Consider the following 24875-nt stretch of genomic DNA (forward strand, 5'->3'; position numbering starts at 1 on the left):
AACGTAACTTATAAAATAAGATAAATGTAGCAGTCTAAGAGCTTTAAAAGTTACATAAAAAGGTAGGTTTTCAGTTCTATTTGACTTAAACCCAGCTGCATGTGGAATCCATAGCAACGGAGGGTCAAGACTAAACATTTATGTGTATTCAGCTGAGCTAATCATCGCTGTAGAGGTCGGCAAATACAAGAGAATGAAGTAACACGTGTTAGACGAAGGAGATGAAGCACATGTGAAAACGTTTTTTCTTTTTTTAATTCAGTGTAAAGGCTACATACTTTCACAGCTGGAGGATGTCGAGACAAACCTTTAAAAAAACACTGCAAAATATCCATTGTTCATTTTGTGTTAATATTATTGTCTTTTGACGATACCACATTGAGCCCCTGCATGTGTAAAAGAGCCACAGATCTGAAATCCCTGGACCCAGAACACAACTGTAACAGAATCCATATTTATTGAAGAACTCAACACTGACACATGACAGACATGCATTTCCTGTTTCACAGTCACACAGGAGGAAGCAGGTAAAACTGAGCCTGAATGTCTTCTTTGGGGTTCATAAAGTGGTTAAAGCTGAGGAAACAACACACAGTCTGTAATTAAAGAAAACTAAATAAAATAAAATGAAACACAAGCAAACTGGAAACAACTTCACACAGAGAAACAAAATGAAGCATGCTACTAAGAGTCAAACCCTACAAAAAGCTACAGCAAAGAGTAGTAACTGATTTATTTTAAAGTGTATTTAACACATTCATCAGTTATTTTGTCCTGCTTTCTGCCACAGAGTGGGGAAAGTGTTTACAGATGTAAACAATTTTTTTTATCAGCTTTGCTACATTTCTTTGTGTTTTTTCTTGATTCTTTTAATTGATACACAAACAAGCAGATCAGAAATGCAGTAACACAATTATATAATTATACTCACACACTTTAAGTGTAAGGAAAGGAAATCTTAGTTGGAAGATAAATACATATTAAAAACATCTCAAGGTGCTTCGGGAGTTCTGATGTCAGAAAAGCAGAAGAGTTTTTCAAATGCAGACTTGAAACCAGCAACACGTCAGCTCACGCTGGATTGCACCTCAGTGGCTTAACAACAGCACGAGGCAGCGAAATAAGGTGACAGCAGAGCATCTGACACGTGAATCGGGTCCAGTCGGGGATGTGCTGAACCCACCTGAACACCCTTACATCACATGCTTAGATTTGAAATACAATATTCTGATGCACACAAAAGTGTAAAAGAACTGTAAAATCCTCTGAATGAATAACAGATTATTTTATTTTTGCCACAGATTTCGTTGTACTTGAGTTTCTTAATGGCACAGCTAAAGCAACAATAACTACTAAAGCCTTGGACTGTTTGGATTTTACAATAAACAGAGCAACAGCTCCTGCCTTTGCTGCTCATTATTTGTGTGTGTGCGTGCATCCCACTGACCTGTTGACTGCACTGAGTATTTTAGAATTCAGTGACTGATTGAAAGTGGTTGCAGCAACTAAGTGCTAACCCAGAGCATAAACACAGGTGCACAGGTCACCGCGTGGGAGACAAACTGTGTCCAAAGCAGTCACTCCAAAGTGAGCACAACACGTCCACGTCATATCTCTTTGCAATAAGGGGCTCAAGTCAGCTGGTTGCCAACTGGTTGTATTCTTGTTATGTACCTAAATAAAAGCAAGGTAGCAGAGTTAATGTCATTCAGTAGTTAAATCGCAGCCCTGCAGCCATACGTCAGTATTTGTGGAGGAACTTTCTGTTTCCTATTTGTGAGACTCTGACTTTCAGCACTTTCTGTGAATTTCTGACCGCAAAATATTTGTGATTTCTCATAGCGAATCTCTGCATTATCACAAATGATCACAAACAGATTGTATGTACCCCCTCGAGTTGCAGACTGACGCCTCTTATTGCCGTTTTATCGTGTTTTGATGCATCAAGCTTGGAATACAGATCACAACAACTCACTGACGAGTAGTTACACTATATCTTCAAAAGGCAACAAGATCTCAAGGTCACAATACTTTTAGTTGCACTGCTGTGTCCAGCCACCGTTTACCATAGTGTGACTCCAGTGTCAGTGCTTGGTGTTTCTTTGGAATACCAACCAGGTATAAAGGAACTGGAAGTAACAGATTTCATGTGCAATGTAAGACTTTCAACTCTTTTTTTAAATAATGTAAGACATTTTTCTTTGCCTGAATCACAGTTGCTACTTTTTTTTAATCACAACAAATTGTTTCAAAATTACAAACTTGCTTGGTGTTACTTCATGAAGTGTCCAAACCTGAAAGCCTCTCCGTCTTCTGGTTGAGTTTTTCTTCCTCCCTGGCTTCACTATCACTCTCTCTTCTTTCAATTGTTAATTTCATACCCAGCACAGAGTACAAATCCGAGTTTGTGAAGTTTTCAGTGGCCGGTCAAAGACATCCAGTCAGGAAAGTTGTCGATCTCTCCCGTTTTGCTCAGATGTTGGTCTCTGTGCATCAGTGTGAGCTTGTAGCGCAGGCGGACTTTACGCTGAGGGAAAAATAAGGAACATGTTAAGAAATTGGCTGAATTTCTCCAAAGAAAGAAATAAAGAACAAATATTTTAAATATTATCAGCATTATCTTTTGTGTTGTGTTGTAATATAAAACAGAGTATGGTGTTTATCTACAGCTTTACTCTCTTAACCATTCCGGCCATGTACAGGAAACGAGTAAAGCATCTTACTGAGGATCCGACAATTCATAGTAAGAGCAAAACAACCCTGCTCTGTGGAAATATACAACAAAAACAAGTATAAACAAACAAACTCACATGTAGAGACGCTGACAACTTTAATCAAGGTAGACAGGCAGTAACAGTTACATGTATATAACTCACCCTCTGAGGATTAGCTAACAGGAGGACCTGGGAGACAGCAGGTGGAGGCAGGACAGGGTTGTATGGAGGTAGGCGTGTCCCTGAGGCAGGCTGAAGTTTCACTAACATCGTCTGTGTGACAGTGATTAAAGTAAGAAAGAGCTGTGTGCCCAACTCAGATAGGAAGCAGGCAGACACATGAAGTGGTTTCAAACAGAAAAACACTGACAGGGACTGCCCCACAAATTTGAACTGTCAACCCGACTCCAGCAGGGGGCGCCAGATACATTTTGTTGTGATTTGATAGTCTGAGCTGTTACAATTAACTGCACAGAGCTTGGTGTAACAGCTGTCACAGGCCAATGACCTAGCTTCCTCTCCATCTAAACATATACAAAGCTGTAATATTTTTAGACCCACAATGAAGCTACAGTTTAATATTCCCTTTTACACAGACAAAGCCTTCGTGTCATCAAATAGACACACACAGAGGTGTTACCAATCCCACCTGTGTGTGAGGTGAAGGCTAAGTGCGTAACATAATTCATAACAGCAGTAACACGTGTCTACCTACTTCTTAAGAAAAAACATCTGCAAGTGAGAAAAATGTGTACTGGCATTTATACAACTTTCCTAGACTTATTGACCAGTCACTATTTAAAATTCAGAAATTCTACCACTAATTTGAACATTATATTTCATTTTTTCAGCAAAACTGTGAAAAAAAAGTACATAATTTGAACCAGCCTGCTTTCTTTGTTGTATCTTTTTTGTTTCAAAATTAAAGAGGTTTGAAGTCGACACGTCCTAAAGATATTTTCAAAAGTGCATCCGTCCACATTTTAAAAACATCACCCTGCAGTCTGAGTTTGTTACCTTTGGAACAGCAGCTTGAAACAGGAAGTCTCTCACATCGAGCGCAGATGTGTTCACTGCAGACATGACGACCACGGCGACACCTGGATGACCTGGCGGAGGGTCTCTAGCGAAATGAAGAGATACGTGGAAACCGGCCCGGTTGTATAACGTGATCGGCTCCAGCTGACCTAACATACACGCGAAATTAACAATTAAACAAAGTATCTGCTGATACTGAGGAACGACTTCCTCACAGCTGCAAAACTCGCGGCAAACACTGGACGATTCGCTTCAGACGACTTACTGGATTTGATGCTTTCCATTAGAACAAAGATGTTGTTCAGGAGGTGTGGGGGGCATGAGTCCTCTAGTTTCACTGGAGAACCTGAGCCTTCATTTGATGGTTTGTCTGACCATTTGAACTGCTGACTTTGAGGATGAGACCTAACGGGAGAAAAGGCAGATTTTTAAAAACAAAAGGTTGTTTACTTGTTTACAACTCTGACCAAATGCATGCGAAAGCTAGAAATTTCTTTGCCATCTTACCAAATGTCTGTCCCGTTAGTTGTAGCACTGCTGCCCCCACATCCACGGGCTCTCAGTAAAAGCCTCCCTCCTCCGTTCTGCTCAGCATTAAAAATGTCTCCATTTAACTAAAAGTAAAAGAAGATGTTAAATCGCATATTCCAAATAAAATGCATGTTTAAATCTTCCATTCAAGCCTCACCTGCATCAGTTCCTCAGAATAGGACTTGGAATTCTCCTGAGTCCTTTGCTTTGAGACCAGATCTAATCACACAACAGGACGTCATTACATTATGAAGCGTATTTGTCAGTGTTACAGACAATAACGCCGAAATAAGAACAAAAGCAGGCCCACCTAATTCGTTTAAGTCCTGGTCGGCTTCTGAGCTGAAAGCTTTTTCCAGATAAGAGGTGAAGACGGGTGACGAAGATTCGAATACAGGCAGGGAATCGGCTTTCCTGTGAGTCTGCGGAGAGTCCAGCGCTGACAGATCGATGAGGTGGTAGCTCTTAACCTCTCTGTGACTCGTAGGAGCTGGACCAACGAGAGAAAAGAGGTTCGCAAACAAGATTTTTCCACGAGGACTAAAAGGTGAACAAAATGAAGCCTACCCGTATTACTTGTCGCTTCTTCACTTTTACTTCGTGCTCTTTCTCCATTACACTCTGCTCCCACCACCCGGAATTTGTAAGCGTTCACTACGAGAGTCAAATCATCGTTAGCTGCCAGGATCTGCGCCAGAGCAGCGTCGTCTTCCATCGTGTCGCTGGCCAGTCGAAAGAGGCTGGGCCTCAGCCGGTCGCAGCGCTCATACAGCATCTGCAAAGGTTTAAAAAAAAAAAAGTCATGTTTTTTTTTTAAATGGACTATTTAAAAAAAGAAGCTTGGTTTTGACCTTTGTACAAAAGGTCCTATTTTCTTGAGGTGTATTTCTCGTTCAAGTAAATCAACTGTCAGACACTGTGCCTCAAGTTTCCACCAGCAGAACATCGTTTCCCAGCATTGTGATAGTGGGAAAATTGGCTCTACCAGCGCAACATCACAGCTTGAGTGAAGTTTTTAAAACCGATCAGTTGTATCCAAGGAGATAAACTAAGGGTGGAAAAAAGCGACTTCATCACAGACACAGATTTTACTAAATAAAGATCACAAGACTTCAATCAGCAAACATCCTGTCCACAAGGACTAAAAATCAACATGCAGTTACGCAGCAGCTACTAACAAATATAACTGCTGAGGGTCATTAAAGCATGAGTTCAGCTTCCAGTGCTTCAGGTTACTCAAAACACTAATGACCAAAACAGGGATAGAAAGAGCTGATTAAAAAAGGTTAAATGTGTAAAATTGCAGAAACAGTGTATCCATGTGTGCAATGGGTATGCAGTGTATCCTGTGCATGCATTCATCAGAAAACATAAAGCATTAACACTCGTGACAATACAGTTAAAAGGTCGAAACTTTTCAACCCATTTCACATTTCCTAACCCGTCCATTGAGTCTGGATTCCAGTCTTTGCTGGGCCGATTCTGGCACTCGGGCCTCATGTTTGACACCCCCACCTTAGGGTAAGGCAGTGTGTTGCAGGGCTAACACAGAGAGGCAGACAATCTTTCGCACTCACGTTCATACCTACGGGCAGTTTAAAATCACCAATTAACGAAAACCCGATTAACTAATTTTTAAAATATTTTCAGAAATTCACAATTATAAGTTAGATTTTTGATTTAAAATAAATATTCAAGACTAAATTTATAAGTTTTTTTTCCATTTTACAAATTATTTCGATTATTTTATAACATAGAGCAAAGGCAAAATAGCACAATATCTAACGCATCAAAATAATTTATTTTATGTAGAAGAGTGTTATGGAATCATTACAAATAAACGTAGGATAAAGTCTGGTATTACTTATGCTAAAGAAAAAAACGCTCAGTGCGAAAGATCAAACTGATTGTCTCCATTTTAAAACTGGGTATTGTTTTCTAATAATATTGTTTATGGAAGCATGTGTAACGTAAAACGCCTCAGTCCCAGCACAGAGCCCTGTGGAACTCCGTGAATGACTTTGGCATGTGCGGAAGACTCAGTGTTTCAAACTGGAATCTATTGGATAGATACGATTCAAACCACCACAGTGCATTTCATTTAATACCAAAAGTGAATTCTAGTCCTTGCAATCAAATGTTGTGCTCAAACACACCCAACGCTGCACAAAAAAAGAAAGAAAACAGTTCTGCAGTTGCAAAGCAAATAAAGACACAACAGTCACAGGACTTCCCAAGCGGAGTGTGTATTTCATGTAGTAACATACCTTCATGTCGTCGCTGGGCTGTAATGAAGTTCCAGTGATAGCGTGCTGTTCCAGCAGCTCTCTGAGCTGCTTAGTGCTGCTCTCCACGTCCTGCAGAGTAGACTCACGCTTTGACACTTTCTCAGCCTTCTCTTGCTCCTTAATGTAGCACATACACAGGGAAAAAAAGGTCAATATTAAATTGATATAAAAGCACGATCATCATCTTTGCTCGATCACCGCAGCACTCCTCACCTCTTTGATGGTGCTTTTAATGAGCCTGTTGGCAGTTTCCAGGTCTTCAGGACGGCCACTTTTCAATAATCTGGCCAACAGCTATGAGCACAGAAAAAAATGTAAGCAGGATGAAACCAGTCGCACACCTCAGTAGACACAAACGCACATGCTCACCTTCGCTTTCTCCTCCTGGTCAAAAACAGACTCTGTGGTTCTCTGTGGTGGAGGAGCCATTATAACCGTGCCCGGCAGTTTGGGATCTTTCTCCACAATACCTAGAATCAGAAAAAGAAACCCACTCAAAAAAAAAATCAAAAAACGTCCCATGTTCATCGAGAATTGAACACAACAGAACAACTAAGAAATGATTAAACTGTTACGTATCACGTGCTCAGTGTTAAATGAAGTGATTCTCAGGTAGAGCTTCTGAGCACAGACTTCATGTTTTGTACCTGCATTGTTCCTCACCTTGTTTCTTGAGCATGCTGTAAGCTTCCTGAATCTTAGGTTCATCTTTAAGCCAGAGCGTCCAGCCGTAGAGGACCTCCGTCACCCTGTCTTTGACTTTCTGTGGAGTCCACGAGCCAAAATACTGCTCGGAAAGATGGATCACATGTCAGTGTTACTGCAGAAAAAGCTGCTCATTAGAAATTTCCAGAATATCCTGGTCCCACAGTCTAGAACGTGGACCTTTGGATGTTGGACTAATTTTAAATCTATATGCTGTCAGATTCTTAGATTAGATTGGAGCAGATTTACTAACGTGCTGCACAGTTGGGAACACGGAGACTTTTGTGACTCTATCCCTGCAGTAACTGTCTAAACATATTAATTGAAGAACATTTTTCATTCTTATAATATGAATCTCTATAATTCAACATCTGATGCTTTTTTTATTGAACTTTCGACTGAGCCTTGTGATATATGGAGGCTATTTTTTTTCCCACGTTCACAAAAGTTCACTGCAGTTCATTTGAACTCTTAAATAATTTACTTCGTGGAAGTCTGACTACCAAATGTAGAGGTTTTCAGACTGTTCTCACAGCTTAAAAACTACCATATCAGTGGTAGTTGTGTCTGATAAGCAGTACCTTTGGTGTTAAGACTTTGATGAGTTCATTGAGAAAGCGAAACTTGGCAGCCTCGCTGTGGAACCGCTTGCCGCAGTTGTTCATACATGCCTCAAGAATCTGGAAAACACCAAAAAAACAACAAGAAAAAAACTCAATCCTAACCACTAGAAACTGAAGAACATTTTTTCGTACGCAGCACAGCACAGAGAGAAGAGATTTTCATCTTTGATATTTGTGGTTAACCACATTTAAAATGTCACATGTCCTGAGGCACATGGTCCTCAAGAAGCTTCTCCAAGTCGCATCTCATAGCGAAACACTGGCTACAAGCTGTGCGTGCCCTCACAGCAGCTTCAAACTTGGATTAAATGCCTCATGTCGCTTCGTCCACGTGATAAATATTAGTCACGGATATTATTCACCCCACCCCCACACACAGAGTTACAACAAACACATTTGTTTTTCTGTGAATGGCTTCTGTCGACAAAAATACTGAGACAAATGCCGAGTATGACCGTTGAGAAGGAGAAATAAATCAATACAGAATTATAGTACTTGTCCGTGTTAAAAAATCAGATTCAAATTCAGACGTCTGCAGATAAAAGCACCACAAAACAAGAGAGATAAATACACGGCGTGACATGCCGTGACATTAGTCTGGTTACTCACTGTGAGAGCCTGCAGAGCCACTTTCTCCTGTGGGGACTGGATTTTATGTGCGAGAAGACGAACGGCTACCTGCGGCCTGAAAGGCAGAAAAATCTCAAATCATCTGAGTGAACTGCGAGCAAACATGTCGTGCAAACAGCTGAAGACGTAGTGTTTGCACAGCTTCCACACAGCGCTCTGCCCGCCTCAGCAGAAATCCACTGAAATGCTTCAAATAAAACAGGACTCTGCCTTTACGTGAAAGTACCTTTACACTTTATGCTGCATCATATCGGGAAGAGTGAAGGGGAAAAGGTGTCACAGACTTCCCTCTTGATCTTGCGCGATGGTGTAACTGACAAACTGTGATGGCAACATGGATGTGAAGCAACTATTTCCCAAATGTCTGAGTTGTGTTGAAGTCATTTTTAGAAGCAAGTGGCTTTGCTTACAAAACTTTAGTTTATACTAACTACAATAAAGAGGGAAAGTATACAAGTTTTACAGGTGCTTAAATTATAGGTAAGACTGAAGAAAGCAACACTGCTCACCCGTTAGTCTCCTGGTTGACAAGCTCGTAGAAACCCTGAATACAGTCCCATCTGTCCTCCTGATTATTTGGGTCCGTGGCCTGATCTGAAAAAAAAATCAGACCACAGAAAGAGTGAAACACAGAAGAAGAAGAAAAAATGATTTACTGTGGAAGTGAAAATTAAAGATCTGCACAAAAAGGAGAAATAAAGCCTATGTTGCACCAAGTGTGCTTCTAATGTGTGGAGGCTAGCTAGCACACATATTTGTGCACTATCCCCACCATATAAGATGAAACGGTGTTTTATTTTCCTTTAAGTACTGTATTTAATAATTTTCTAGATCCAATATTTTTTTTTGATGAAATACATAACCAGGGGTGGGGGAGGGTTGTTTTTTTTTTTTAATTTACAGAAAAGCCTGAAACCACATTCAAAAAAAAATCACTTCTTTATATTTTGCTGTCATGGAACTAGACTTTGTATTATTTTTAAAGTGGTGTTAAGCAATAGTTCTCCAGGCGTTCTGAAGGTCTTTCAAAGTTTGGACATTGGCTACTTCTTTACTAATTTTCAGTCCAGTTCCTATACCTGACCTTTGCGTATGTGGGAAGCCACTTAACACTAACCTATGAATCATTCATGCACAAAAGGCACCATTCTTACAAATTCCATTCATAGATTCAGCTAAAGCCAATCACTTAGGACCACTTTTAAAAAGTTACAAGCAAGAAGGGCTACTTGGAAGCAAAATATAAAGAAATGAGGGTTAGCTCAAGGCTTTTGCACAGTACAGTGAATACAAGAAATATACAGAGGAGCTTATCCAATAAGGCGACGAGGCTTTAATGCACATTTTAATTGAGATTCTGGATGTCTACAAGCCTGAAAGTCGACTGGTTTCAAAATGTTCTATGTTTTTATTGAAACACCTGTAGTGACTCTGATATATGTCCTCGACACAATGATACTAAGACTAAACCTAACATTGAACCCATTAAAAACTAAACTAAACAAAAAGTCAAAAAGAAATAAAGATAAAACCCATCATAAAAATAAAAACTATACAGTACAATACGACCATGCTATGAACTGACTGCTTCAGCACTACCTCTCTCCTGCCTGGGTGTCTTCTTGTGTTATTTATTTTAAGTAATGCTATGAATACAGTATGAGATGCATTATGGGCTGAATTATTGCAGTAAAACCTATAAAAACCTGCTCTGTATTTCATCACAGGTCTAAAGTCAATACCAGCTACTTATTTGGTCACACGCCTGTTTTTATTAAATAAAAAACCTGTGACAGCGCGCGCACTTCTGCAGGTGACACGCGAACACCGCTTCTCTCTCTCGCTCTCTTTCACGCACACGCACGAGCGAACAACTTCCTGTTCCAGCTGAGAGTTTCTAGAGAATACCAAAACCTAGTTTAAGTTAAATAAATAAAACAGGGCGTTGTTTCGCGCATAAAAAGTGTGTACGGTGATGGAGTCAAACTGAAGTCACGAGCCGACCGTTCACGGGACGTTAGCACGGACCGTCTCGCCAATGAGAAGTACGCTAGCTCTGCAGACTCGCAGCTGAACGCCAACAACAACACAAACTTTTTCTGTTCCTTGTTCACTTACTGAGCCATGACTCGAAAGTTTCCTGGCTGTCACCGCTCGCCATCGCCGTCCGTCTCCTGCCGGTCCAGAGCCGCTTAGCTGCCGACTGTTTCTCTCTGGCGGAGAAGCGGAGGTGTCAAACTGCCGTCTGTGCACGCTGACATGTGACACTCACGCCCCTGACACACCAACCACGTTACACCCCCTCACTGCCTGCATCAGCACGCGCTCACACACATATCTGCTTATCTTCAACTCTGTCGTGTTTGTCAGTGCAGCGGCGGAAAGAAGGGACTCAAAAACACACTTCAGGCTCATGCATACTTCTTCACATTTCACACGGAAAGCTTTTACGTCGTTAGATCACCCAAACTTCTTTCCACTTACAGAAGAATTCATTAGGAATCGATATTTTTATATTGTTTATATTGTTTGGAGTACTTTTAGTACTTTCATAGCGCATTTCTTATGATGCTTAATTCATAATGTATTACGTTCAAACGTCCTTCACCTCTTCTTGTAAAAATATTTATTCTAAATATAATCTGACTCAAAATTAAAAAAAAAAAAAAAAAAAAAAAAAATACCGTGCTTTGATAATTCATCTAAGAGTCCATTATCTGCGATGCAGTTCTCAGAATTAAGGGAAGTCTCCAACAGTCTGCCCAGTTAGGAACCATAAACCATTGTGGATGCATTTCACCTGCTTTGATGCAAATGTAAGTGTCACCAAGAGCACTGGAGACGCAACAAGAACATAACCACCAAAAAGAAAATGGTTTTGGAGGTGATGGCCACAGATCATCACTCTCTCAGCTCAGCTGACAGTAACTGCAAGCACAGGTACTACTAAAGGACTCAAGGCCCTCATGATAGCCTCATGGAGTCTGCTGTTCATGTTCTTAAAATAATTGTATCTCACTATTTAACCCTCCCTGTACCAAAAAAGTCAAAGAATAATTGATCATTAGCAAATGTGAGGACCTAAATGAGGCCCAATGTTAAAGTTCATGACAGTACAGACTGTTCAGATCCAAATTTGCATCTGAAAAAACCCACGAAAGACTTCTGGAACAATGTCCTTTGAACAGATTAGAGCAGAGTGGAGATGTGCAGCTATAATGCACAGCATTATGCTTTGAGAAAACCAAACACGTTAGACCGTCAAGCACAGTGGTGGAGGTGTGATGATTTGGGCTTGTTTTGCAGTCACTGAGTCGACCATAAACTCCTCTGCATACCAAAGTATTCTAGAGCCAAATATGCTGTACAACAGCTAAAGCTTGACCCAAACAGGGTCAAGCAACAGGACAATGATCACAAACACAGCAACAACTCTACATCTGAAAAAGAAAAGACTCAAGCTGTCGCAATGGCCCAGAGTCCAAACCTTTCCGTGTGCCCAGAGTCCAAACCTCAGCCGCATTGAAATGTTGTGGTGGGAACAATGCATAACATAAAAAATGCCCCAAAAAACCTCAATGAACTGAAGCAATGTGATTAAAAAAAACAAAAGTAAATCCTTCACAACAAATGAAAAATTAATAGTCATAAAATGAACAATGACTTCAAATTATTGCTGCTAAATGCGGTTCTACAAGAACTACCCAATGATGGCATGTGCTCAGTTTTTCACATGCTGCTTCTGCATTTTCTCTTTGTTTAATAATAACAGTGTAATTTTTAAATTTTTTGTCATGTCAGGTAATATTCACCTATATTTTTATTATTTTAAAACCTGGTTACAACCAGATTTTTTTTATAAAGCTCAGAAGTGAAAGAGGGTGCATGATAACAAAAGGTCACTCTGCAACAAGATTCCACTTTAAAATGTTTAAGCTGGCGGTACTTCACACATCAGTCAACCCTGTGATGTCACAGGATTATAGAAGCAGAAGCATTATTTCACTGCCTGTTATTCTATATAACAGCATCATAAATGTCAGTTATCACACTGGTGTGGTGGAGTAAATAAATACTCAATAATATAAAAATAAAGGGAAGTAGAAGTACTTCAGAATGTGATTTCAAAATGTTTACCCTAGAATTTTTGTAAGCCATCTTTCATAAACAAAAACATTTTGAAAAGTAGTTAAATTAAATGATTTAATTACACAAGTCTTACATCATTTATAAAACAGAAAATAATATAATAAAATAATATATTATGTCACATTCAAAACAAAAAGCTGTTAACTGCCAGGAGAACAACTGAGCAGAAACTCTGTATTAAATTTAAATATATTTATCTATCGGTCTTTGGGATATTTATTTATTGACATTTTCATCTTCATCTTTTACATCTGCCCTTGAAGTTGTAACACTTGTGACTGTACATCTGTGGACCAGTTCATTAAAATTTCTTCAGTAAAGTACCTTGATATTTGCATGGAAATATCAAGGTACTTCCCATCCATGCGTGAGCACAGTAACAGGTGTAAGGTCTCACATTACTGCATAACACAGTCTGAGTGCATAAAATTCTCAGCACCTTTTTCTAATATTTCGAGTATTAATCGGCATTCAGTTTATTTTAAAGGTGGCAGAATCACCATGTATGAGATCAACTGTCAACATTCAGGCCAACCAGTCCAGCAGCAGCTGTTTTCTTCAGGCGCGGTGACTGTGAGGTGATGTAGTGGCGGGTAGTTTGGTCGTTAATCTGTTTCATTTGAAAGCAGCAGAAGTTTCTGGAATCGATGGATGATCTCTGCAGAGCCCAGAGACACCATCATCTCAGCAACACTGGGACCTTGCTGCAGGTCAGAGGGGAAGAGAGGATCAGGGGTCAGAAAAGTTGACACAATCAACCCAGCCAGCATCCTGTGTGAAACACAATCAAGAAACAGCTTCCTCTTTCTTCATGCCTGCCCTCACCAAGTAAGCAGGGCCAACGTGGCGACTAAGGAGACGACTATTTGTCATTACTGCCACCTTTCAAAAACGGTATTGTGGAGTTCAGTTGAGTCATTTCACATAAGGAAATGAACATATGGCACGTGCTATGAGTATTTTTCTGATTTCAGCAGCTAAACATGACTGAATCTGCTGATCTGCAGTTTGACAAACACAATTTTAGAAATGAGACTACAGAAACGAAAGTGACCTTTAAAAATGATGTGTGTGTGTGTGTGTGTGTGTGTGTGTGTGTGTGTGTGTCTACTTCTGCCAAATATGGGCATCTATATGAAACCTTTCAGATAGGAAGAATCAGGCCATCAGCTACAATAAGACACATGCAGAATAAAAGCTCTTGGAGGTAAGAACATATAATTGTTATATTTATTATGAAATTATTAAGCTTTTTTAAAATATGTTTGTTTGTTTTTTTAACTGCTATAACAGAAATCTTGTATCTACAACTCTTCATTAAAGACTGCAGTCTGTATCTGACGCTGGAAAAAAAAAAACAGTATTACATCATTGCAGGAACTTCCATTAACAAAGTCTTGTGATCAGTATGGGAACTGGATGACTTTGCAAGAAAAGGTCAAAACATCAATTAAATGTAGTTGGGGTCAGAGTTGAACTGTCGCCACTGATTTAATGACCACCTCTGCTTCAAGTATGACTTTAGCCACTAATAACTTTTGAGTGAAAACTAGCAGCAGTGAAACCACACTTGTGGACTTCTATTTTAACTACTACAAATACTTATTGACTTTTTAGAACCCATTGGGAGACAAGTTTGAGAAAAGACGAGCACTATAGTAATTCAGAACTAGCTTTACTTCACAGATTTTGCACATTTCCGTGTGTTCTTTTTCAGACAAGCTGCAGAGCACATTACCCCTACACCTGACTCATTTTTAAACTTGTGGTTTCCAGTTCTGACAGAGTTCAACTCAAATGGCAACAAGTGATATTTGATAAAACTTCTGCAGCTCATTTAGAAGGTGATAGGACTTTATTTATACACTGCTTAAAAAATTAAAAGGAACACTTTGAAAACACATAATGACTATAGACTGGGTAACGTTTTAGGAATGAAAGATGGCACATTGTTTGTTGGAAATGAAAATTATCACCTTACAGATCATTGAATTCAAATACACACAAGAAATCAAAGTGTAAAAAATAATGCAGCAGGCTACTCCATTCTGCTTAAATTGCATTGTAGCAACTCAGAATGACACTCAGTAGTTTGTTTGGCCCCCACGTGCTTGTATGCATGGCTGACAATGTTGGCGGACGCTCCTAAAGATTGAAGTTGATATCCTCATGGCGATCTCCTCCCAGATCTGGACCTGGTTCACATTTGAGCTCCTGGACAGTCTGGTAGCTCAGACTGGAGCCAAACATAATGTCCCAGAGGTGCTCTGTTGGATTTACTTCAGGTGAATGTGGAGACCAGTGGTATCCATTCCTTTATCCTCCAGAAACTGCCTACATACATTCACTACATGAGGCCAGCGTAGGGTCTGAGTTGGTCCAAGGATTTCATCCCGATACTTAATGGAAGGGGTGCTGTTGCTTAGCCTATAGAGGTGTGTGTGTCCCTCTATGGATATGCCTCACCAGACCATCACTGACCCACCACCAAACCAGTCATGCTGAACGATGTTACAGGCAGCATAATTTCCTCCACGGCATCCCCAGACCCTTTCACGTCTGTCCAATGCTCAGGTTGAACCTGCTCTCATCTATTAAAAGCACGGGGTGCCAGTGGTGAACCCGCCAGTTCTAGTACTCTATGGTAAATGCCAAACATGCTTTACAGTGCTCGGCAGTGAGAACAGGGCTCACTAAAAGATGGTGGGCCCTCAGCCACCCTCAAGAAGTCAGTTTGTGATTGTTTGGTTCGAGACATTCACACCAGTGGCCTGCTGGAGGTCATTTTATAGCTCAGATATTAGAAGATATGGTATTAGAAGTGACACTGACCCCAGCCAAATGCAAAACTAGTCAAAAAGAAGCCAGAAAAGATGAGGAGGGAAAGATGTCAGTGTCCTCCACCTGTAAAACCGTTCCCGTTTTGAAGCTTGTCTCATTGTTGCCTCTCTAGTGCACCTGTTGTTAGCTTCATTAACACCAAAGCAGCTGAAACTGATTAAAACCCCCACTGCTGCTTAAGAAGAAGAAGAACTGACTTGATCTTGTACTCTGATTAAAAAGTGTTCCTTTAGATTTTAAGCAGTGTATATATTTGTTTTTGCTTTGCAACCACATATGCAGGTAGTGTATAAGATGAAAAACAGAGTTCGCACTCTGCTGCCATGAAAACACTCTACAGGACGAGGCTGGGTACCTGCTGACCGCTGAGAACCAGACGTAACAGCTTCATCACCTCCCTGTACTTGGTGGCTTTAGCCTGCTTAGCCGCAGCTTTCAAGTCTTTACCGAGTCGATCCACCGAAAGCTCCTCGCTTCGCTCTTCTATCAGCCTAAAAGCACAAATTCAATTGTTTAAAATCACATTGAGAGACTGAAACTGTAAGATGAAAGATGAATGAAACAGGCTGTACACACTTCAGCACTAATGAAGCAATGTGCTGGCCCTCTCCAGTGAGTGATGCCACCTCCTGGCTGGAAAAGGAAGGACGCACCCACAAGTAAGAGTAAGTAGGGCTTACAAGCTCCTTCAGGAAGGATATGTGGCCCTGTTAAAGAGAGAAGAAGATTGTTTCCATAATAGTGCACACTGTTGGGACATCACACTAGAAGCCACACCAGTGTAGGACAGTATTTAACTACAGATCAACAACTGACAACAGCTGGTTTCATATCCTCAACATACCAGAAATCAAATGATAGGAATACACACACACTACAGTCACTATAAGGTCTATATAATTTAAATCTTCACTAAAAAGGCCAAGAACCTTTTAATTAGCAGAGGAAAACAGAGAGTTAAACCAGAGTAAAGTCATGGTTACCTTACGGAGACGCAGAACCCGCCTGATGTAATCCTCGTGCAGCACATCCTTATCCTGGATCTGTTCTGCGTAGGCCTGATAGATTTCCTCCCGCAGATCTTGTATCAGCAAATCACACTGCTGCTCATCTTCAATTCGCTGCTGCAGGTGAAGTCTGTCATAATCACAGAGAGTTTCATTTACCTCGTAAAACGAACATGTATTTATATATTCCTTTTCATCTCTTCTTTTTAATAAGACTTCCTCATGATCCACATAAAAACAGACACTTTGGATTACTCTTAACAACAAGGTGACATTTTGGGGAATGATTACTTAAACTTAATGTTTTGCTGTTCTTGAGTTAAGCAAAGATCAATTGAGCTTCACTGTGATGCGCTCGATTCAGACATTTCAAACTCTAGACAGCTTAAACTAAAGCAATCAGCAGGAATGAATTCCAGTAGAAAGAAATCAACATTGCGTTAAAATGCAGTTGGAAACATTTATGCATCACCAGAGGAAGTCTGAATTAGGCTGTTCTGTATCTTGAATTGCTCATTAAAGGCAAAAGTTTTTTGTTGGGACATTTGTTGGCAATAAAATGAAAAGAAAAAAAAAAGCACTGGGTTTTAGACGACTCCTTTCAGTCTGTGTCTCATGGTCTCACACTGGCCAAACAACAGTACTGAAGCCTCCAAGCCGGTCTTCATGAAAATGCTCATGTTCACTGCAGTAAAAATATAAAAACAGCTGTATAAGAACCAGTCCAGGATGCGGCATCTTTAATTATCAAAGATCAAGAACTTGGCAAGTATGAAAAATCTGCACTGATGCACTCTCAGTGTACTGAGTACATAGTTCTGTGGCTCATTCAGTCATTATCATGTGAAAGTAAGAGTGACTCACGTCTGCATGATAGAACACGATCACTTCAACAGACTGAAGAATGAACAGACATAATGCATCTTTCCTCTTTTGCTTTAAAAATGAAATAAGGCCTAAATAAACAGAACCTAGGCAATAAAACCAGGACATATAAACTTAAAGTGAAGTTCTGACTCACCTGTTGAACTCTGGCAGCTTCTCGAGGTCTAACAAAGCAGAGTGAGTCGTGATCTTTGAAGGGTTAAACTCAGAAATCAGTTCATCTATCCTCCTCCCCATTCGATTAGCTATATGGAAACACAAGACCCTGGACTTTGATATAATGATCACTGTTTATAGTCACAGTTTTGCAGAGTCCCCCATCACTCACTGTTGAATCCAGACCCACAGTTGGTTGTTGTATCCAACAGAGCCTCTGGCAGGACTCCGTCTCTCTTGAATGTTTCGATGAATATGTCCCCCTGCCTCTTTGACAGTTTACTGCCGTCTTTGTTCATCAGCAGCGGCAGATGTCCGAACGTGGGCGGCTGCCATCCAAGAGCCCGGTACATGAGGAGATGTTTGGAGGTGGAGATCAGCCACTCTGAACCCCGCAGGACATGGCTGACCTTCATGTAATGATCATCTACAATGTTGGCGAGGTGATAGGTGGGGAAACCGTCTGCTTTTATCACCACGGGATCCCCTTCCACCTAAAAGAAAATGACAGAGGATGTGTTTAAAAACGAGAGGAGCCAGAAGAAATCTGGCAGATAGACTGAAAACTAAAGGCAGGGTTTTGCATTCAAGTACCACTGTTAACAGCTCATTATATGGACTACGCTTGTTTTAAAAGCACAGTTACAATCTGAACCTCAAGAAATTTTAAATTTATTTCAATCAAGCAAGAATATTTATAGTCAAACATTAAAAAAACAACAAAAACGTTAGCTTCATTAGACATGGTTACACGTTTAGCATGAAGCCCAGTGAAAAGCCCAACCTGTGCAACCTCATGCCGATTCCATCCAAAGATCAGATCCTGAAAAGGCTCAACGCCCTCTTCCAGACGAAACCTGATCACATATGAGGCTCCCTGAGCCAGCTTCTCCTGGACCTGGTCGGCCCGCAGGTGACGACACCTGTTGTCATACCTGGAGAGATGCAAACACTGTCAGAACCTTGACAAACAAAAGCACTCAGAGAGCGCAACTCTCTATTATATTAAGATATATTCATGCAGTGTTTGATTGCGTGAAACTTTATGGTGTCATTGTGTCGTCGTAGCGCGTCTTATTGAAAAAATAAAAGGTTTGCTGTCAGTTTTCTCCAGACCCTTTCATATCTCAATATGTTTCTTGAATTTTTTCAGGGCCAACTTTGACCTTGGCACTAACGATGAAGGTCAAGGTGAAATCCTTAGCCAACATGTTACTCAGGTCCCCCATGGCCTAGTATATTGCTGTGAAGTGTATTGTCTGAAGTTTGAAGATGATACATTAAAAAAAATGTGGGTAATATAAATTTTTTTACTGATTTGGGTTCTGAATTACCTTGGAGTCTGCCCCGACCTTAATGCCTCTTTTTTGAGCAGCTCCAGTCTCTGAGAGCTGCAGAAACAATAGTAAGCGTGATCACTGTCAACAAGCTGCCGGGCTGTCTGATTGTAGAGGTCGAGTCTCTGAGACTGCAGGTATGGACCTGTCGGGCCACCTCGACGTGGACTTTCATCTGGAGGTATACCTGTGTGAAAAATTCATCTTAGATGGTAGCAACAACTTAGCCAAATGCTTTTAAAGTCAATCCCCGGTATTTGTGGGGGTTAGGGACCACACCTGCCCTAAAACCTTGAGACCCCCTCTAAAAACGCTTAGAACTGCCTATTTTAATTTTCCCGGGATCTTTGTGTTTGTAATTTCCGTATCATGCAATAAATCAGCGAATAATCTGGAATAAAATCCATGAACTGCGAATAGATGGGGATCGACTCTATTAGGATTTAATGCAGTGATTGCATTGATCCATTTACCCAGTGTTATTCAGCAGATCAACCCCTGAGGAAAGACACAATTTTCAACACAGTTTTAAACAGAACGCAGTTAGCAGTTCTGTAAGAACTGTTTAATGCGCTTACGTTTTTCAACAATATTCAAAATTCAGCCAGTAGTTTCTGTGTAAGCATCAGATCAACTGATCCCTCCTTCTGTGTTAGCCATTACCTCATATTAATAAAACACTCAAGAAAGCACAGTGTGCTTTTCACTGAGCCGAACCCAAAAAGCAGATCTAAAGACAACTTTTAACAAACTTTGAAAAACAAAGAAATGGAGAACCACGGCCCATATTTGTGTCAGACTTTGTTTTTTTCAAGAGACATCTTAGAGATATCTCGTATTATATAAATGTTCGATATATGTACAGACTGAGAAATAAAAGGAAATGTTTACTTATTTCTTATGTTGTTATGTTAGGTTCATTTTCTATGTACTGATGTAAGTAGATTCTTCACTTGGGAGCCACATTAGATGAAAAAAAATGAAGTGGTCATGATTGTGTACAAAGAGCTACGTATTACAGAGTCAATCCTTCTGGACTAGTGTCTCTTACCAGCCCACTCTAACATGTCCTCTATGGACTCTGCTGCTCCTGGTACCAGTCTGCTCTGATCCGTGTCTTCCAGCCGCAGGATGAATACACCTCCATACTTCTTTGCAAATATGTAATTGTAGAGAGCAGTTCGAAGTCCGCCGAGGTGTAGGAAGCCTGCAGAACAAAGCATTAAATGGTTACAGCATCCGATTGCAGTTTTGAAGGTTGTGTGTGTGTAAGAGAGAGCGAGCCAGCACACACACAGCACCAGAACACTAAAAATGAACCAGAAAATGCATCATTAATGTTACATGTGAAACTACTCTCTTTCACAAGAAAAACCCTAATCGTTATCAATCTTGTGACTTACATCAGATAAAACTTGCAGCTGCACTCACACTTTGTGCTGAACAAAACTATCTGACATAAGCTGAAGCAAAAAACACAAAGGCTTACGCTGCACCATATTCATGCTTCTTTGCACGAATGCCAGCAAACACCATGTAACATTTATTATTGCCTATTATTGCTTTGTCTAGTCACTTCCCACACACACACACACACACACACACACACACACACACGAGTCATTTTTGCCAGAGTCACTGTCAACCCACATTTTTTTAACACATGGAAATAAATAAAAATACTGAAGTCAGTTTAAGTGGAAAATTACATTCATATATACATATTTTTGTCCTCCACAGTACCAAGCACTGTATACAAATGGAAAAATACTCAGACTGCATATCATATAAATAAATTGTAATGAATACTCCTTTATTTATGTCAGTAATCACTGATATATCCCATGTGTAGCATTTAGTAAATAGAAAATTGTGTTTTTATTGAAAAGAATAGCTGCAGCATGTTTTAAATAACCTGACATTAAAAATGCGAAAGCTACTGAATATCTGGCAGTTATAACCAGGACTATTGTTGATTAAGATTTAACTCTAAAATGATGTATATATACACAAATCTAGATCAACACTAAAACTAAAAACAGCAGACTTCTCTACCTCTTTCAGTCACTGCCTATTGACATACATGAAAAACAATTCAGATTATGGGACAAAATCCTTTCCAAGTTTATATGGAACGGTCACAGACCGAGAATCAAATTCGAAACACTACAGATAAGAAAGGATGAGGAGGGTTTGGCACTCCCAAACCTTTAGGCATACTTTCATGCTGCACAAATCAGGTATATATTTTGTTGGTGTGACAATGATTATGAAGCCAAATGGAAGAATTTAGAAAAATCAGTACAACGAAGAGAAATGCAAAGCCTTATGGGAGACAGAAGAAGCAATGAGTGTAATTAAACAGCTGAATTAAGTCACTCAGTTTACGTTAAAAATATGGTTTAATCTGGTACGAAAATACAAACTGGAAAAAGAGCTCAGACTGCTTCGATGGACAGCTTATGATAAGGGTTCTATTGGTTCTATGAACCAAAGATTTAAACAGTGGATTCCTAATGGATTAACAGCAATATGTACACTAATTAAAGATGGGAATTTTATGAACTTCCAGGAGATTAAACAAAATATGATCTAAGCAATCAAGATCACGATAGATATTTGCATATTAGGGACTTTTTAAATAAAGAAGTAAAACGTAGTGTAAATCTGGATAAAAATTCAATAATCAAAACCATAACTGAAGCCTACAATGCAAAAAAAATTAGAATAATCTCTACAATTTACGAGCATATAATGGAGGCAAGATGGTGTACAACAATGTATGTAAAACTGTGGCACAAAGAGTTGGGAGTGAACATATCTGATGAGGAATAGTCACAAATTTGGAAAACACAGCAGGCAACAACATCATCATCACGTGTCTGGAGACTGCATTGCTGGACAAATGTAATTAGATTTTTTATAACACCCAAAATTAGGAACAAACACACTTCCTTCACACTTTCATGTGTTCTGGTTCTGTCCCAAGATCGCAAAATTTTGGGAAGATGTTCATTTAGTTATAGGTAAAATTCTGGGTTATGCTGTATCTAAGTCTTGTACATTATTATATCTTGGTGTCATTACGGGAAATGTGTTGAAAGAAGATAGAAACATATTGAAAATAATGCTTGCAGCCGGTAAAAAGGCAATCACAAGGAAATGGTACAAGATAGACCCACCATCGCAGGATGAATGGATCAATATTATAGACGAAATACAAATTATGGAACAACTGACTTACAAAATAAGGACTCAGTAAGATCAATACCATTGAAAAGGGGGAGAAATGGACTGATTACATAAACTCGACAGGATAAAGACCATCACATTGATAATGAGAAACGATCAAATTGTAGAAACATGGTGACCCAACACGTTCTTTTTTTAAAATTATTATTATTTATTTTATTATTTTTTATTTTTATGTTCTGTTTTGTTGTTACACTCTATCTCCCTGTATAATGTTTAAAGAAACCAATAAAAAGAAAGTATCAAAAAACAGCCATGGGTGCAATCAGACCACAAGTTAGACGAACAAAACTGAAGCATAAAAATATCCATCTAAAAGGATTTTGGGGGCTGTTGACAGTTTTTTTCTCCATAATTCTTTCAAATAAATTTACCGTGACACATGAGTGCAACACATGTTTACAGCCAGGTCGTGCAGGATACCGAAGGACCTTACCTGTGGGACTGGGGGCAAACCTGACCCTCACCTCCCCCTGCACAGTTGAGCAGCACCTGTCGCCTGCTGCACGCAGCTGGAGCTCCGTCCGTCTGTTTCCGTCCGGCGTGAGGCAGCGAAACCCCCTGCGGACCTCCAAACTGTGCAGAAAAGACCGCGTACAAGTTTTAAACCACCGCGACATGATGACAGGTCACGAGGACACGAGCAGCATCCTCCGGGGTTTTTCACGCTCTCCCTCGCGCGCTGACCCGGCCGCGGTTAGGCACAGTTAGCCACGAGTGTTGCTAAAACCGCAGTAAGCACCAAAACAGCAACACACTAACAACAGTAGCAAAAAGACAAAGTTTGTCCTCACATGTGCAAATGCTAAACCGTGTTTATTACGTAGGCTACGTTCTTCTTCGTCGAAACTAAACCGGAAACGAATCCTTCAGACGTAAACCTGCTTACCGCCGCCTGTCGGAGGAGCGCTCGCTTCTTCCTTTAGGTTTCCTGGTGGCAGTACTGCCCTCTACAGCTGACTCTGTGTATAATTCAGTATCGTTTCATTTGGATGCCAAACGAAATAAGAGCCGGTAGCTTTTATACTTGAGATAATATTTATTTTATCTCGTGCATCCAGGTTGTTTGGTTGTCTTATTCTACTGATGTCAGACTCATTTTACATGGTACTTTAATATTAACTTGGCCCGATGTAATGAATAAAATAAATAAATAAAATAATTCTGTCAGCACAATTAAATTGTATGAAATAAACACGTAAAATCAGAGAAAAAGTTCTGGTAGGTCATTGTCGTCATTTTTGTTAATCCCCAGAAAATGTCCTACTTTATTTGCACATTTATTTATTTTACTGTGGATGTATTGTTAGAAAATAATAATAAAAAATAAATAAATAAAAATGAAAACAAAAATCTATCTATATTAGATAATGAAAAAACAGGAACGTTTCTGTCATTTAATAAAATCTACTGAATAACTTTACTTCTGGTGTAATATGAATGGCTGTAAGGGATTCCTTTATCAGGACAAGCTGTAAAGATTATGAAAATATATGTGAATGTGTAAAATTGATTCCCGCCTTTACATTTTCCAAAGCTGTCGTCTGGGTCAGATTGAAGTGTTTTCTGGGCGATTCTAAAAGGTCAAATGCACTGCAACTTAAAAAGTTGCAGAAGCACATAAAATACATCAGAAAGAGAAAATAAAACACCACAAAAGCACACATACAAAAAAAGAAAACTCACAAAACATAACTGTGACATGATTTGGGTGAGACAATATTGTGAGGGAGCAGTCATAGGACAGTGAACTAACAGTAAAGGTTAATACCAAACATGTATTTACAGTTTTAAATGAACCATGCAGTTAAAACACACATTACCTGCATCTTTTTCTTCCCCACAACACAGATAAATGCTCAGTTCTTTTAAGCGTGCCTGAGGGCAGTTCTTCACAGCTGCCACATTATTGTCTTTTTTTGTGTTTTGTGTGTTTTTGCAACATTTTTCTATTTGCTGGTATTTTCTTAAGTTGCAGTCCAGAGCCTTATGTTTACACCTCTGTCATATGCCAACACTTTTTTTTCTTTGCAAAAGATTAAAAAAGACAACAACAAAAAACTTTAGAGATATTTACAGGCTCCATGCAACATTATATTAATTAGAAAATATGCCACATGTCCTCCCTATCCTATTACCTTCAAGGGTGGCTGATATAATAAACCCTTCTCTCATTTCCTATATACAGTTTGTTATATTGTTATAAGTATTGTTATATACAAATACTGAAATATAATAATAATAATAATAATAATAATAATAATAATAATAATAATAATAATAATAGTAAATTAAACTTTTTGTTAATTCATTCAGCAAATACACATGAGCCCAAACTTTCGCAATACAATTTTATTTGCTCTCCTTCCAGCTCGTGGTGACCACACTGAGCACACAGTGAAATCATTTAACCTGAAGTGACTCTTTGTGACGTAACAGTGATATTTATAAATATTTCTCTTGAGTTCGTGGACCCTTGTTGTTTGCTGCCTATTCCATTATCATTATTATTTTGAAATATGGTTTATTTAATAGCGCTTCTGCTTCTCTGAGGAGGAATATCTTCATTTCTAAAACATCTAAACACCAGTTAATTTATGTTTAAAGAAAACAAGCATCAAGACTGATAATGGGTCTGAATATGGAAACATTGGGGTAAATACAAATGTTTCTGAGTCCTTGCTGGAGACCACAGGGGAAGCTTGGCAGATGAAAAATG

At 39.5% G+C, this 24875-nt stretch overlaps 2 protein-coding genes across 2 annotated transcripts; both read right to left on the bottom strand.

The window, feature by feature from the left end:
- Nucleotides 1-440: 440 nt before the first annotated feature.
- LOC146385927 (ADP-ribosylation factor-binding protein GGA2-like) lies at nucleotides 441-10972 on the bottom strand. Its single transcript, XM_084931929.1, has 16 exons — nucleotides 10648-10972; nucleotides 9039-9123; nucleotides 8509-8584; nucleotides 7858-7956; nucleotides 7235-7358; nucleotides 6941-7041; nucleotides 6785-6865; nucleotides 6551-6688; nucleotides 4851-5058; nucleotides 4594-4773; nucleotides 4441-4502; nucleotides 4260-4366; nucleotides 4018-4157; nucleotides 3732-3901; nucleotides 2877-2987; nucleotides 441-2527 (listed from the first exon to the last, which is right to left on the bottom strand). Exons 1-16 carry the CDS (start codon nucleotides 10688-10690, stop codon nucleotides 2417-2419), a joined length of 1836 nt encoding a protein of 611 aa, XP_084788055.1. The 5' UTR covers nucleotides 10691-10972; the 3' UTR covers nucleotides 441-2416.
- Nucleotides 10973-12718: 1746 nt separating this feature from the next.
- ears2 (glutamyl-tRNA synthetase 2, mitochondrial) lies at nucleotides 12719-23025 on the bottom strand. The gene is made up of 10 exons (XM_084931930.1): nucleotides 22593-23025; nucleotides 19956-20111; nucleotides 18902-19091; nucleotides 18352-18502; nucleotides 17740-18061; nucleotides 17548-17656; nucleotides 16503-16656; nucleotides 16096-16226; nucleotides 15875-16010; nucleotides 12719-13382 (listed from the first exon to the last, which is right to left on the bottom strand). The coding sequence occupies exons 1-10, from the start codon at nucleotides 22774-22776 to the stop codon at nucleotides 13284-13286; spliced, it is 1632 nt and encodes a 543-aa protein (XP_084788056.1). The 5' UTR covers nucleotides 22777-23025; the 3' UTR covers nucleotides 12719-13283.
- Between the last annotated feature and the right edge of the window lie 1850 nt (nucleotides 23026-24875).

Source organism: Perissodus microlepis, chromosome 6 (genome assembly GCF_051167445.1).
Source record: "Perissodus microlepis isolate ML-2025 ecotype Zambia chromosome 6, ASM5116744v1, whole genome shotgun sequence".
Taxonomy (NCBI): domain Eukaryota; kingdom Metazoa; phylum Chordata; class Actinopteri; order Cichliformes; family Cichlidae; genus Perissodus; species Perissodus microlepis.

Excerpts from the sequence above, each read along its gene's own strand:
- LOC146385927 (XM_084931929.1), bottom strand. The coding sequence starts at position 10,690 with ATGGCGAGCGGTGACAGCCAGGAAACTTTCGAGTCATGGCTCA. Across the intron at positions 9,124-10,647 it reads AACTTTCGAGTCATGGCTCA|ATCAGGCCACGGACCCAAAT; the intron begins GTAAGTGAACAA and ends TTTTTTTTTCAG. Across the intron at positions 6,866-6,940 it reads ACCAGGAGGAGAAAGCGAAG|CTGTTGGCCAGATTATTGAA; the intron begins GTGAGCATGTGC and ends CTGTGCTCATAG.
- ears2 (XM_084931930.1), bottom strand. The coding sequence starts at position 22,776 with ATGTCGCGGTGGTTTAAAACTTGTACGCGGTCTTTTCTGCACAGTTTG. Across the intron at positions 16,657-17,547 it reads AAGCTGCCAGAGTTCAACAG|ACTTCACCTGCAGCAGCGAA; the intron begins GTGAGTCAGAAC and ends TGATTATGACAG. Across the intron at positions 16,227-16,502 it reads GGGTTCTGCGTCTCCGTAAG|GGCCACATATCCTTCCTGAA; the intron begins GTAACCATGACT and ends TCTCTTTAACAG.